Here is a 15,826-nt window from a genome sequence, read left to right as displayed (position 1 = left end):
AGTTTTTCCCCCATTTTATGACCTTTCTTACCACAGTGGTTAAGTGAATCACTGCAGTTATTAAATTAGTAACACGGTTGTTAAGTGAATCTGGCTTCTTCATTGACTTTGCTTGCCAGAAGGTCACAAAAAGTGGACACATGACCCCAGGACACTGCAATTGTCATAAGTATGAGCCAATTGCCTAGCATCTGAATTTTGATCATGTGGCCATGGAGCTGGTGCTAAGGTCATAAGTGTGAAAAACAAACATAGGTCACTTTTCAGTGCTGCTACAACTTTGAATAATCATGAACTATTATAAGTCTAGGACTATCTGTATTTGGCTTGGCAAAACTCTAAGGATCTTGTAATTATAACTCATCACAAGCTGGACAGGAAAAAGAACAATGAAAAAAGGTAATAAAATCTGAAATCCGGAGCTCCTTTTTCAGAGTGAAATGAGTCGTAAATACATTTAAAAATACATAAAATATAAGCATATTAAATAAATGTTGCGGCTGCATCGCTAGAAGCATCTATTGGCTTGACGAATACTTCTTTTTCTTTAGACCCAGCATGGTAAGGATCTGAGCCTTCAGTCAGAGATCTGGATTTCCTCCCTTTATGGGTATTTACACCCTGAGATAATTTAATCTTGGTTGAAGTACAGAAAGCATTTAACAGTTCCACCTTTCACCTTGCATTCTTCAGACAGATAGGCCTGGGCATTAATGGGAAGGCCTGCACATTTTTGTAGTCAGTTGATACAGTACATAGTGGCTGTTTTCTCACAGGGGAAAAATGAAGTGAAAGGCTCTAAGTGAACCAGTGCTGGCCTGTGACCTTTCTCTACAGCCTTTTTTGGAAACAAATTCATTGGCACCATTGAGCCATCAAGAGCAGAGCAGAGGTGCTGAGAGATGGTCAAGCTAGAGACCTCATTCCCTCTGTTGCTTCTCTATCACAAGTGGCCAGTTCTGCTGCTTCTTCCACAGAACTGCAGGCTCAGAAAAGAACACACACACACACACACACACACACACACACACACACACACACATATTCTTCAAAGGGCACTCTGAAGAACGTCTTGTCAAATGGAGGATGAGGAAGGCTACTTGGCGCTTAACATACAAGCCAGAAAACAGCAAAGTCCGATCTCTGTGTCTCGGGAACCAGGTAAAATAACATTTTATGAGATCTGTAAACACATGTGGAAGGCTGGGTCTGTAGATCATAGCACGTTTTCTCTCTACATTCTTCCTTCCGCTGTTTGTTTGTTTGTTTGTCTGTTAGTTTGATTGCCACATGTGCTAAATATTTTTGACTGCTTCAATGAGGAAAGCGTTGCAAAGAATGTTAGGTTAAATGGACTGAGAGATGCTGGATTCCAATCCTCCCAGCTATGAGGCTGAATGGCTGATTTTAGACCAGTCAATATTTGCCCTCCTGGAAGGATTTTTGAGAAGACATCCAAAACACATATATAAAAATGCTTTTCTAGTTCAGCACATTCGTCCATCCTTTGTTCTGATACTTTATAGAGTATCTGATGCTTCACAAAGGAAACAGACTGGCAGTCTTCCTCTGATATGAGTAGCTTTAATTTGATAGCAACCATGGTTATATTTTAGTATTTATTTGATTTGTCAATCGCTTACAAGATACAGGTATAAGAATAAATATACAGTAGTTTTGAATACATGAGATAGATACTTATAAGAAAAAAACAAAACAATAGGACAGGGACGTTAGGCACGATTGGTGCGCTTATGCACGCCCCCTACAGGCCTCTTAGGAAGGGGGTGAGGTCAATAGTAGACAGTCTAAGGTTAAAGTTTTTGGGGTTTGGGGAAGAAACCAGAGTCAGGTAGAGTATTCCAAACAATGACCACTCTGTTGCTGAAGTCGTATTTTCTGCAGTCAAGTTTGGTGCGGTTTACCCTGAGTTTGTATCTATTGTGTGCTCTTGTATTGTTATGATTAAAGCTGAAGTATTCATTTGCAGGTAGGACGTTGCAATGTATGATTTTATATACTATATTTAAATCGGATATATATAAATATATACAATATATTTAGATATATTTAGATGATTGGAGGAGTTACAAATCTGATGTTTGCCTATCTCAGCTTTTAATCTGAAAGCCAGTGAAGCAGTTAGGTCCCAATTTCACAAATCAAAATGTCATTGGATATGGTTGAGGAGACAGAAAATATTTTATCACTAGATAAGATATCTAGGTCCAAGTCAGGGTAAATTTCCAAACATTAAATTTGGAATCCATAAAGGAACATTTTCATTTTGCATTTTAGTATACTAATTACTGCCCTGAATTATTTTGGTTCAGGAATGTCCACAGAGAGGTTGTCAATAAGCAAGATAACGACCACAGATAAGTGATCAAGGTCTTGTCACTTTTGTGTGTGTTGAAATAGTTGCAGACACCACCCTGGATTTTTTTTTTTTTAACTCTACCAGCCTGCAATGCCTCTGGCTTTGCTCTTCTCAAGCAGCCCATCCAATCCCACCCAAGACTGCCAAACCATATAAACAGCTAGTACCAAGAAATCAACAAAAAAATTATTGTTCTGGATAAGGTTTTGATGGCAGGAAATAAATGTGAAGCTGCTAGAAGAGTGTTTATCAACTTAAGCAACTTTAAGCCAGCGTGGGGAATTCCAGGAGTTGAAGTCTACACACCTTAAAGTTTCTGGAATTGAGAAACATCTTGACTATTTTGGTGATGCTATAAAAGCACAACAGAGAAAGATTAAAGGGATCATAAAGGCAGAACTGGGAAATTCTGGCCTATTGGCAGACTCACAAATATGTCTCTACTGAATTTTCATTTCTCACTCTCTGATTTGAGAGTAATGCAGGGAATGGAGAAGGTCTTACAGCGTTGTAAAATCACAAAGAAATTCCAGGTAGCCATTTCTCAACTTCTTGGATCAAAGGTGGGTCATAAATTAGACAAATAGTTGCAAACTGACAATGTGAAATACAATGAGCAATGAAAGAAAGATTTTGTCCTTGACTCTGAGAAAAGGTCAAATTGTATCTATCACCCATCATCTATATCTATACATCTCTATATCTCTATCTATCTATTATCATCTACAGCAGGGGTTCCCAACCATTGGTCCGGGGACCGGGACTGGTCCATGGAACAGTTTCTACCGGGCCGCCGGTTTGCTGGGCGCCGCCATCTTGTTTTGGTGAAAAATTGCTTCCGGTGAGCTTTTCCGGGTAAAAGCGGCATTTGGGTCCTGAAGGAATCCTCGCGCCTTAGTTTCATCGGGGGGGGCGGCTTCGAACAAAACTAAGGCGCAAGGATTCTTTCAGCACGCATGGCAAGGCGAGCCGAGCGACCATCCCGAAGCCGTCGCGAAGCCCATCGACACAGGTACAAAGGAGGAGTTGAAGGTGGCGGGGAGAAGCGGGGGACGGCTGGCTGGCCGGTCGCTCGGCTCGCCTTGCCATGCGTGCTGATGCCGGTACCGGGCCGTGGATGATTTTGTGATGCCGGTACCGGGCCACGGCACAAAAAAGGTTGGGGACCACTGATCTACAGTATCTATCTATCTATCTATCTATCTATCTATCTATCTATCTATCTATCTATCTATCTATCTATCTATCAGCATATACAATTTATATGTGTGTGGGTGTATTTATGTATGTATGCATGTAAAATGCACTACACACACACACACACACACACACACACACAAATATTATATTTTCCTGGATGATAAAAGTAGAAACATGTTTTAAAGATAGAAAGCAGCTCCCTGCCCCCAGCAGTTATGTGATGCCCATTAAGAAAGACTGGGCGTTCTGTCTTTTAATTACTAGCTGAATATAAAGGCAGACAGATTAAACTCTACAAAGGCTTCCATACAAAGTTTCTTTATTGGTTCATCAGGTATGCTCCTATATAACTCACGGTTACGTTGAGATTCATCTCAATGTCTAAATATTTGCATAGCTGAATTCATAGTGTAAAAGGATAGTGCTCTTTTCATCCCCATAATGAAGGATCAAGGGGGTGAGGCACCAGCATGCTGCTGGGGTCCAGGCAAGAGTGAAGGAACCTCCCCCAACCCACCAAGGGTCAATTCAGTGACCAATCAGGATTACAGATGTGACCACATGACATGGACTACATTTCCCAGGATGCCTTAACTACATTTACCATGATGCATTCCCTTAAGGGGACAGCTCCCAATTCCTAACTAATTATCCCAATATCTCAATTAACTATAAACTGTCTGGACAGCACACTGGGCCAGCCTATCTACAGCAGAAAAGACCTTCAGCTCCAGGGTAATGGGATTAAGACATGACCCCCCAGGACATAATAGGATTAACCCATCTAGCAACAGAGCTCACCAAGTGGCATAATCTCCTAAGGACATTGCATCACCCCCAGCAAGCTTCAACCAAACTTATTTTAGACAAGCATGACTCCACATGGCCCCATGGGAGTCTGTCAACAGCCAATAGAATACATGTTCTTGCACAGGAACAGGAAGCTCAAGTGCAAAGCCCAAGAGAGAGTATAAATACCCCTCTTTCTCAACTCCTTGTGGTCAGCTGCACCAGAGACACAAATATGTGCTTCTGCTTCACCATTAAACCATCTTTTCAATCAGCCCCCATGTTTCCAGTTTTTTCCTCCTGGCTTGGAACTGAACCAGATGGATGTTTCTTTCAACATTATCCTTGGGTTGTTTTGTAGATCGTCTGCTGAGATACCGTTGTTATCGTTGGATCATTACTGGGGCTGGATGTATTGTGGTCAGCCTATTAGTAGGAGCTGTGATAGCATTACGTATCTGTGGTGAGTTGCTATAAATTCAACACCTTTTGCCCTGAACCTCTGAATATTTTGAAATTTATATAAAGTAAGGAAAATTACTTTGATGAGGATATGCAGGAGCTATTGTCTAGGCCAAAAAGAAGACTGAAATAGTTTTAAAGTCAGCAACATGCAGATAATGTGAGAACAGGAAGATAACATTTGGAAGCAAGTCAGACAGTTCATTACTTCACTGAACTATGAGGAGAAGGAGGTGGTGGTGGAGGAAGTTGAGCCAAATCAGATTTACAAGATTCTGTTATTATAGCCAATCTCAATCAAAATAATTTTAGGTTTCCCATGGTCTCATTCATCCAATGGGACTTACAAAATACCAGGATTTAATGGCATAGAAGATAACTCTTCTGAACCACAGTAAAGTTCTCCTGTTTGGAATTTTATTCACTAATAAGATATTATGGCTATTATACTTTACAATGTCTTCACTCATTCAGAGAAACTTTTAGGAAATCATGCCAGGAATCATAGATATCAGCTAGAAGCCATAGTTAGTTTGCTAGTTGGTTAGTTAGTTTGTATCCTGCCTTTATTATTTCTAACATAACTCAAGGCAGTGAACATGCCTAACACTCCTTCCTCCTATTTTCCCCACAACAACAATCCTGTGAGGTAGGATTGTGTGTGTGTCATGAAAGCCAAGATGGTGGCTGAAACCATGTAATTGATTCACACAGAGAAAGGAAGGGATTGTGGGTGTTAACAGGAACTTGAAATCATCTGGGCTTTCAAATTGTATTATTAAATCTAAATCATGCTTGTGCTTGCTTCTTCTTCCCCACCTAAGCCTGGATCAGTGGTGGGATTCATTTTTTTACTATTGGTTCAGTGGGCGTGGCTTGGTGGGCATGGCAGGGGAAAGATACTGTAAAATCTTCTCCAGTCAGAGGTGGGATTTGCCGGTTCTCCAAACTACTCAAAATTTCCACTACCGGTTCTCCAGAACTGGTCAGAACCTGCTGAATACCACCTCTGGCCTGGATGTAATAGTGTTTCTTCTTCTTTATCTTATTGTTTATGTATTTTAAGTGTTTCCTCCTACTCTTTCAGAGGAACAAAATGTTCTGAGTTAAATCATAATCAGATTATTAATAAGAAAGAGTGGAGAATGGGTTAGGAAAAAAGGATAATAATATCTTTCTTTCCTCAATTTATTTATTTTCTGTTTGAATTTCAAGCTTTTCAGAGAAGACAATACAAAGAGGCTTTTGACAAATCTGTTGACTCTCAGGAGACCAGCAATGGCACAGAAATTAAGCACAGATTAGAGAATGTTGTCTCTCGCTTGCAGACATTTTTGTGTAAACAAGTCCCAGTTAACTCAACAGGTAATGCCACTATTCTCTCCCTGTGAGATAAGGATGGGGAACATGTTATATCCAATCTCCTGAATTTTGAGAAAATTCCATGTTATGCGGATGTTAGGAAGATCTGAGATGTAACTATCACTTGTGTTTCCACAAATGGTGGGAATACCAGCTTTGGGATATTGAGGGATATATATATATATATTGACGGATATATATTATAGTAAATATATATGTGTGTGTGTTATGTTTTTGCAGGTATTTATATATATGGTATTTAGCTTTGTTCGGGTATTTTCCCACATCTTTATACTTGTGCTTTTAAAGTTATAACTTCACTTGTCTTTAATATATATATATGTATGCATGTATGCATGTATGTATATGTATGGATATGGATATATATGTGTGTGTGTGTGTGTGTGTGTGTGTGTGTGTGTGTGTGTGTGTGTGTGTATGTCATTCGGCTTTGCTCGGGTATTTTCCCACGTCATAGTAGCTGTGCTTTTAAAGTTGTAGCGACATTTCAGCAGAATCTCATCTGCCATCATCAGGCTACAGAAGCCTGATGATGGCAGATGAGATTCTGCTGAAATGTTGCTACAACTTTAAAAGCACAGCTACTATGACGTGGGAAAATACCCGAGCAAAGCCGAATGCCATACATGTAAGTACCCACGAAAACTTAAGAATATATATATATTAAAGACAAGTGAAGTCTCTATTGCTCAGATTATGGTCCTTTTATGGCCTCCTTAAGAACACTTCTGAAATACTTTGTAGATGTTTTCCATAACTATATTCTGCAAACTATCAATATGTAATCTGTGCTAGTGATGTTAACTTAATCCAACATTCTCAGCTAGATATTTAAAATAAATAAATAAAACCCTTTGTCTTTTCTCACAATGGATAAGTATTACAAACATATACAGAACATATTAGAATGTAAGTTAACCAATTGGCATTTTTAAAACCCAAAATGGAGGCAATATCCTTTTTTTCTCATGTACTTGAACATTGTTTCAAATTAGACTATCATTTTTCTTTTTTGCTAAATTCACTTATGAACTTCTGTTTCATTATAACCTTGGACCACATTCCAGTTGCTCTAAAACTTAAATATTATAACTTATATGATATCAGCTTTCCTAATAAGCAGTGCTTATTTTGTGGAATGCATCAAGAGGGATATTTGCTTTTAAAATAAATAAATACTCTTTATCATTGAGTTAATCCTCTAGGAGGATATTTAAGGAATCTTTTTAAAGCCCTATTACTACTATAAAGACAATACAATCTCTGTGTAAAACTAGGGGAAGACCCTGGACATGATGGATTTCCAGATGAAAGGTACAGAACTTTTATAAATATATTGATGTCTATATTTTTAGAGGTTTATAATCAATGCATCTTTCTACAGTATATTCCCGTTCTATATTCCCTCCATCTTTTTATACATCCTATGTTACAGTAATATTAATACCTAAAAATGCCCCCACCAAACATGCACGTTGTAGATCAATAACTATGCATAATATGAATGCTGAAGTATTAATGGCACCGCTAGTAGGAGGCTGCAGAAAGAAATACAATACTGTGATAATACAGTACAGACTGTTATAAAAAAATCATTAAAGTGGCAGTAGACACAGAATACAAATGACAGTTTGGCTGATCTGGGTTCATTAACTTTTGGTATTGTCACATACCATGACTTCTATATGAATTAGCAATAATAATAAATATTCATAATGTTACTGACAATAAATCAAGTTTCATTTCCCCTCTGAATTCTCAACCAAAAGAAAAATCAACCTGCATTAAGCCACCCTGGTGGAGGCTTTCAGAGACAGCCACCCAAAAGGTCTCATTATATTTAATTTGGTTTTAGCATCTGCAAGAGGGATCCAAAAAATTGAGATGGTAGCCATGACCATATAATTGATGCCCCCGCTTTTTACACGTGGTTTGATACAGCTGCCTTTTGATATTTTTGCACCCTTCCCCAGTTGTCCCTGATTTTAGATTTTTTTTTTCCAGATTCAATACTTGAAAGTATACCTCTAGAATAGTTTCAGTATATAACTGCTGCAAATACAGGTAGTCCTCTACTTACTATCCGTCGCTTAGCAACAGTTCAAAGTTATGACAGAATCCGCAAAGCTACATATAACAATTCAAAGTTGTACAGTAACTCCTGCACCACTTCTGTGGTCACGTGAATAAAATTCAGGCTGATTCAACCTTACAACCAATTGCAGGGATAGTGCAGTGGCTCCCCGCCTATCTCCTCCATGATAGCCAATTATTAACAATACATTTTAAGAGAAAGAGAAATAAGAAAAATTAAAATATAAGAAAACCCGTGTTAGCCAGTGCAGCAGTACTACAAAACCCATATTGCAAATATTGAAAAAATCTATCCCACGTGACCAACTATCCTCCTTTAGGGAGGACAGCCTTCCTTTTGTAAGTTCTGTCCTGTCTCAAAAAGTGTCCTCCTACATGTCCTCCTTTTTGATATTTGAAGACTAATCTGTAAATCTCCGTATTTGATCGATGCCGATCCGATCCGCTGTGTGTGATGTGACGTATTTTTATTTGACATGACAATTCATCAAGGCTCGGTATAGTGCAGCGAGACATTATTATGAGACGCATGCCCTCCACACAGGAGAATTGTTTTGAGAGAGTGCGCCACACGCAAGTGGCTTTGTTTTTTTTCTTCTTCAATTTATTTTTGTCCTCCTTCTCATTGTAAAAAAGTTGCTCACCTTAGTTAGGCGAGATGATCATATGGAAGCTTTGCTTAATGACCATCACGACTTGGGACAGTAATGGGGAGACTCCAGTATGGTAATAAATTGAGGCCTATCAGTGTCTCGCTGTGATGGCAAATGCATGAATGACTGTAGTGCAGCTTTAAAACTTCCACATCCCTTTTAAAAAGTTCATACATGATTCTTGTAAAAAAATGAATCTTTTTTGTTTGACCTTCAGAGCGTTCCAGATGCCACCTATGTCCTGGAAACTGGTCTTATCATGATGGCAAATGTTACTGGATTTCCAAAGAACCAGGGACCTGGGACAAAAGCCAGGAAGACTGCAGAGCCAGAGGTGCTCAAATGTTGGTGCTAAAGGAACAGGAAGAAATGGTAGGTCAAGATTTGGGTTGGGGAGGTTAAGGGAGTAATGAAGATGGATGGAATAGCTATTCTGTATGTTGATTAAGCAGATGCTATCCCACCGCAGATGCCCATGGGAGGGAGGGAGAGGAGAAAGTATGTTAAAAAATAAACCAAGATAGCAACTGTGACTTGTGTGTTAGAAACTCCACCTTTTTTATACGTGTTCTGAGCTACGTATTCCTCTTAAAGATGTTGAGGAGTAGACAACCAGCAGTGAACCATGCGCATCCAATTCAGTAGCTCCTTCCAGTCTGATAAAGAACAATTGAAGAGCACCTTCAACACAAGGGTGGTACTAACAAAGATGGTTTCATTTTTCAGCAAATGCTTTATTATTACCGGGAGATGCATATCCCACTGTTGTTACTTGTATAAATGGTGTATTTAATGCTTCTGCCTATTTTCTCCACGGTGACAACCTGTGCAGTAGGTTGGAAAGAGAGGCAGGGGGACTGGCCTAAAGTCACCCAGCCAGCTTTCACACCTAAAGGATAGATAGAATTCAAAGTCCACTTGTTTCTTGTTCACGACGTAAATCACTACACCTAGCAGACTATCATATTCCACTACATTTCCCTGAACTACTTCTAAGAAACTATTACAAGTCCTAGTGTTGCAACAGCAATAGGACAGGGATAAAACCAAGAACTAAGAAGAAATTCCCTGTCAGTGAGAACAATTAATCAGTGGCATGGCTTGTCTCCCAGAAGTTGTGGGTACTTCATCACTGGAGGTTTTTAAGAAGAGACTGGACAGTCACTTGTCTGGAATGATAGTGTCTCCTGCTTGAGCAGGGGGTTAGACTAGAAGACCTCCAAGGTCCCTTCTAGCTCTGTTATTCTGCTATTCTGAATTTCTATCTCTAAGCGATTCAGTCATAAAGCATAATGTCACGTGACCGCCTAGCTTAGTAATTCTGGCAGTCCTGATTGACAAATATGTACTATATGTTGTTAAATGCCTTCACTGTAACCATCCTAAATAAATTACTTCAGTACACACCCAACCTTGAATTTTAAACAGCGGTTGGAGGGAAAGGGTCCTTGCAGGCATCCAAAACAGAGATGGCAAGACACTATCAACAAAGATATGCAAGCTGTGGGAATACGCTAGGAAAAATTTGGAGGGAAAAGGTGTCATTAAATCCATATATATGTTATTGATATACTCATACAAACAATGTACATTTATAGATTGCTTCAGATGTAGTGGCTTGAAATATAATTTTACTGAATTCAACGTCTGCTAAATGACAGACAGCAAAATCAAAGCATTCAGCAAACTCTAATCAAGTGCTTTTTTAACAGACTTTTATCCAGAGTATTTCTGGTGAAACACAGTCACTATGGATTGGGTTGATAGGAATATTTCCGGCAAGACGGTGGATGTGGGTCGATGATTCCCCATTGAATGAAAATTTGTGAGTATTTCTTTCTAGACTTATTGAAATCCTGCAATGGACAATTCCATTCATTAAATAACATGCAGCCTATTTCTGAATAAAAGTGAATAAAATCAGAAATAATCAATTCAACCGGGATAACAATACATGCAAATGACACTTGTAAATAGCTAAAGGAAGTGACTTTATTGTTTTCTACTTAAGTTACAGAATCTCCCCAGCATCGTGGAACTTGAGGAAGGTCAAGTGACAGGGTAAACTGAAACCAAACACCACTGTTTACAAGCACTGATGAGTTAAATAACAATTTGAGTAATGAAAACTCTGCATAAAAACAACCAAGCTAAGGCAACATCAAGGACCCCTCAGGTCAAGCTAAGCAGAGACAAGTGCAAGTGTTGAGAAACTGCCAGCTAGGTTGGAAAGAAAGGTCAAACCAGGGCTTAGCTTAGAATCTGTGCAGCTAAAAGAGCCATAAGCATGACCTGAGGAGTCTTTGATGTTGCTTTAGCTTGGTTGTTTTAATGCAGAATTTTCATTATCCAGATTACAGGTTGTTCTTCTGTAGGAAGTTAGCACCCACCCGTTGTTGGAAGAAATATCCTTCTAGGTTCAGTTCCAAGTGGGGAAAAAGACACTGGAAACATGGAGGCTGTTTGGAAGGTTTAATGGTGGACAGGAGGAACACATGGCTTGAAGTTCCAGAGTGAAAAGGATGATCACATGCTTCAAGGTGAAAGAAGAGATCAAGAAAGAAGGGCTGAGGTGCTGAGAGTGCCTGGGTTTTATAACCTTTGTTGGGATTTGAATTGGAGCTTGTATTCTGATTGGTTGTCAGACTCCCATGGGGCCATGCAGGGGCCACTCTGTAGGCTGTCCTGAGTTCCAGGCTTGGTTGAGCCTTGCTGGATGATGATGCACTGAAAAGGGCTTTTGGCAATTGCTATAGCTTTACCTGGAGATCTTTGTTATGTAAAGTATTCTGGCCGAGGCCTTAATGGCCCACCCATTAACAAAGGTGGGGGTGAGCTTCTACTTCTGAGGTGAGTTTCTGCTTCAGAGTTCCTACTCTTTTTAGGGGAAATATTCTGCCTTTTTAATATTTCCTAGGATATTTCATTCTTCTAGGAGAGGGGTGGTTGCTAACTTCCTACAGGAGAAACATGTTTCCAAAGATAGAAACTCAGAGCTTCAGCTCCCTGCCCCCAGCAGATATTTGGTACCCGTTAAAAAGGATTGGGCCAGCCTATCTACAAAACAGAAGACCTTCAGTTTATGATTAACCCATCTAGCAGCAGGGCTCACTGCATTGCCAAATCACCTGGGGATATTGCATCATCCAGTAAGCTTCAACCAAACCCTGGGAGCTCAGACAACCTCAGCTATGACCCCTGCATAGCCCCATGGGAGTCTGGCATTAGCCAATAGAATAAATGTTCTTGCACAGGAACAGGAAGTTCAAGAGCAAAGCCCAAGAGAGGATATAAATACCCCCTCCTCTCTCAAATCCATGTGGTTAGCTGCACCAGGATCATGTTCTGGATGGTTCTGCTCCATTAAATCATCTTTCCAATCAGCCTCCATGTTTCCAGTGTCTTTCTTCCCATTTGGAACGGAACCAGATGGATATTTCTTCCAACACTGCAAAAAGCCATAAATGTGTCCCAAATGCATTGTGTCCAAAGTTCAAACAAGCAAGGCCCTACTGTCTTAATTTCCAATCCTGGTTATACATAGCCCCCAGGTGCTAAGCAACTAGTCCAGTGGTGGGATTCAAATTTTTTTACTACCGGTTCTGTGGGTGTGGCTTGGTGGGCATGGCAGGGGAAAAATATTGTAAAATCTCCAGTCAGAGATGGTATTTGCCAGTTGTTCTAACTACTCAAAATTTCTGCTACCGGTTCTCCAGAACTGGTCAGAACCTGAATAGCACCTGTGAACTAGTCATAATTCAAGGACTACTGTGAAGGAAGCGCATTCCTAGACAAGAATCGCGCTTTGTCGGGGACGTATCGTTGAGACGATCACGTCGGGGTCACCAGTTGATGCGTTGCGGGTCCCACTACCGGGATGAATTAGTCAGCTGATGACCTGCACCCGGGCAGACTGTCCGGGCGGGCTCCTCTTAGCGGCAAAGATGACAGTGACACAAAGGTTTCTTTCAGTGAGAGGAAGCCCAGATGGTACTACGCACCTCTCTTTTATTGTGCAGCAAGCAGGGGGGGTTATGTTACACATGAGGAAGTTAGACAGGAATAGGGAATATTGCCATATATGGCTACACCTTATACTATAGCCAATTCACGTTTTATACATTGCTGTTCCATAGTGTCGCCCTATATGTGTATTGTATGTGTATTGGGTTTTCTGTGTACGTGACTTCCTACTGATGTGTCATGATATTGCAACAGACTACTTGTAAAATAAAAGTATAACGAATTAAAGGAATAATAAAAAAGACAGTATTTTCACTTCCACTATTCTTTCTATTGTGCAGTTGCCTTTTTACTCTTTTCCTTCCCTCTTTTTATTTTGGTAATTCCATTCCCCTTCTCTTTCAAGTCTTTTTAGCCCCTAAATTCATAAATCCATTTAGTCTTCTTTCAACAAAAAGTTCATATAAAGTTTCTAGTCTTTCAAACACTTCTTTATCTGTGTTTCTGGATGAAAGTTAAAATAAAAGATGTACTGCATATTGTGTCTGATCAACATATCAATATTGGAAGGCTGATTATGGGGAATAGAAAAAGTCCTGCCAAATATAAAGGAAGATGGACAGCTCTTTCTAAAAACCATCATTCTTTCTTTTATTCTTCAGGCCGCAAGAACTGGGGCCCCTTTTAGGAGACAGCTGTGGGATGCTGATTGGGCCAAAGATTGTTACTGAAACCTGCTCGACTCTCTCCATGTGGGTTTGCCAGGCAGAAGCTTTGGATATAAACACTCCTTTGGCTTGAGCTAAAATGGCTGTTTTGGTCTGGAGAGGGGTAAGGTAGTAAGGAAATAGTTCATTAAAGCAGAATTACATTCTCAGGGAAAACATACTGTATGAAGTTAGCACTCACCCCTCTCATCATTTTGTTTGCACACCAATTGGAATCATTTCTGGGAGGGACACAGCATATCAGTGATAACTAGGGCAGCTGGTAGTTGTGGTCGGCAAAAATTGAGTCATAGCACTAAATTAAAATGGCAAGGAATGGGTGGGGCTTAAACCTTAAGAAAGTATTTATCCTCTTGCCCTTTGTAGCAGAAATGCAGAAAGTTTTTGAGTGGAGACAACGGGTACTGGAGAGCAGCTGGGTTGGAGCTTCCCAGGTATTTGGTGTTTCATGGAAGGGGCAGAAGGGGGCTGCTTGGCATCTTTGGGGTCTCTTGGTGTTGGGAGTTTCTTGCAGGGCAGCTGTTTTGCATCCAGTTGTGAAGGCTTCCCTGGTGTTTGGATGGAGGGGGGGGTGAATGCTTTGTGCTGCTCCCTTGAAACTTTAGAGAGTGAAACTATTTTTTTAAAAATAAACTTTATTGCTCTTTTAGAACTTTAAAAACTAAAAATAAGTAAAACAAGTAAAAAGTAAAAATCTCTTAAATTTGGCAAATTGTGACAATTTTCTTATACTACTATTTGTGCATTATTTACAGATACAATTTATGTGACTATAAACATTTAACTTATAGGTTGCTTATCCTTAATTCATCAACCTGTTAACTATCTTTGTTCGATCTAGCCATACCATTTTCCCCAAATTTTATAGTGTTGGGTCTCCTCTCTCTTTTCACATCGAGGTTAATTTATCCTTCTTGGCACGTCATTAGTTTCTGAATAACCAGTTCATCTGAAGGCATGGATGGGTGTTTCCAGCATTGGGCAAAAGCAATTCTGGCTGGCGTCAGAATATGTACTGTGTTTCTCCAACAATACGGCCTCCCCCAATAGGAAGGCCCAGCATGATTTCTAGGCATGAGGAGAAATTAAGCTCCGACCCCCAAAATTTAGGCCTATTTAAACCATGCATTTCCCCGCCATTTCTCACATCGTTTGTTAGAACTACATGAGGTGAAGAGAAATGGGGGGGAAGGGCGGGGGGATGGGGAGAAAACTTGCCTTTAGGAGTGCCCTGCAGGTAGCCTAGGCTAGAATACCCCGCTAGCTGATAGAAGCTCCCTGAAGGCAGTATCCCCAGCTGCTTCAGGGCGTGGCGTAGCTGCCTATGTCCCCTCGCCTTTAGGTAGTCTCTTTCGGGCGATGGAAGCTCCCCAAGTGCAGTTGCGAGCGCACACACACACTCCCCTCTCCATGAGGCCGCTTCAACCGGCCGATAGAAGTGGCTCTGGTGACTGCACTTGGGGAGCTTCCATCGCCCAAAAGAGACTGCCTAAAGGCGAGGGGACATGGGCAGCCTTTGAGAGCACAAAAAGACGCTCCTCTTGCTGTGGGGAAGCTAAGTTAAAAAGGGGGGGAAAGACAGAATACCCAATTGCGAGACAAACTGCAAGACCACAGCGCAGAAAGCCCATTTGCCCGCCCTTCCTTCTCTTTCCTCATTGGCTGGGATCTATTTGTGATAGATTGTAGAAAAGAGGCAGGAATATTTTGTTAGTCAATGATAGGGCGCCATTTGTGCAGATTTTTAGATTTGTGTGTGCATGTGAAATTGAGAAACTACTGCATTTTGAATTGTTAAGTTCTAAACTTATATATATCCCTTTAAAAGCTGAATCTGTGATGAATTCAGGATCTAGCCATGTCTACATTCTGGCATGTGTTATTTTATAAGTTTTGTGATTTGTGTATATTGAGTGCATATTAAAAAAAAAAAGTTAAGGAGTTTTTATTGGCTGCCATTTATTCTTTATTGTTTGAAGGGTGTGTGTTTTGCCTATTTGCTCTTGCTCTTTACTCTTTTCCTATCTACTCTGACTTAGGCTCAAAGCCCCCCTCCTACAGACCCTACAAAATTTCCTTTCCATTAATTGAAGATCAAAAGGAGGGTTTCTGCTCCATTTCTGCAGCCCCTGTGAAGCCCACAGACACAGACACACAATGTTTCAAACCTGTTC

General features: G+C 40.3%; 1 protein-coding gene across 1 annotated transcript; it reads left to right on the top strand.

Annotated features, from left to right (window-relative positions):
* Window positions 1–882: 882 nt before the first annotated feature.
* On the top strand, window positions 883–15,598 carry LOC113449639 (killer cell lectin-like receptor subfamily B member 1B allele B). The gene is made up of 6 exons (XM_087923146.1): window positions 883–1,207; window positions 4,690–4,832; window positions 6,047–6,196; window positions 9,179–9,333; window positions 10,674–10,786; window positions 13,587–15,598. The coding sequence occupies exons 1-6, from the start codon at window positions 1,080–1,082 to the stop codon at window positions 13,723–13,725; spliced, it is 828 nt and encodes a 275-aa protein (XP_087779272.1). The 5' UTR covers window positions 883–1,079; the 3' UTR covers window positions 13,726–15,598.
* Window positions 15,599–15,826: the final 228 nt, after the last annotated feature.

This window comes from Pseudonaja textilis, chromosome 2 (genome assembly GCF_049901715.1).
Source record: "Pseudonaja textilis isolate UNSWEBS1 chromosome 2, rPseTex1.2, whole genome shotgun sequence".
Taxonomy (NCBI): Eukaryota; Metazoa; Chordata; class Lepidosauria; order Squamata; family Elapidae; genus Pseudonaja; species Pseudonaja textilis.
The sequence above is the reverse complement of the archived record's forward strand: the minus strand, read 5'-3'. Positions and strand labels throughout refer to the sequence as shown.

Excerpts from the sequence above, each read along its gene's own strand:
- LOC113449639 (XM_087923146.1), top strand. The coding sequence starts at position 1,080 with ATGGAGGATGAGGAAGGCTACTTGGCGCTTAACATACAAGCCAGAAAA. Across the intron at positions 1,208-4,689 it reads AAACACATGTGGAAGGCTGG|ATGGATGTTTCTTTCAACAT; the intron begins GTCTGTAGATCA and ends GAACTGAACCAG. Across the intron at positions 6,197-9,178 it reads AGTCCCAGTTAACTCAACAG|AGCGTTCCAGATGCCACCTA; the intron begins GTAATGCCACTA and ends TTTGACCTTCAG.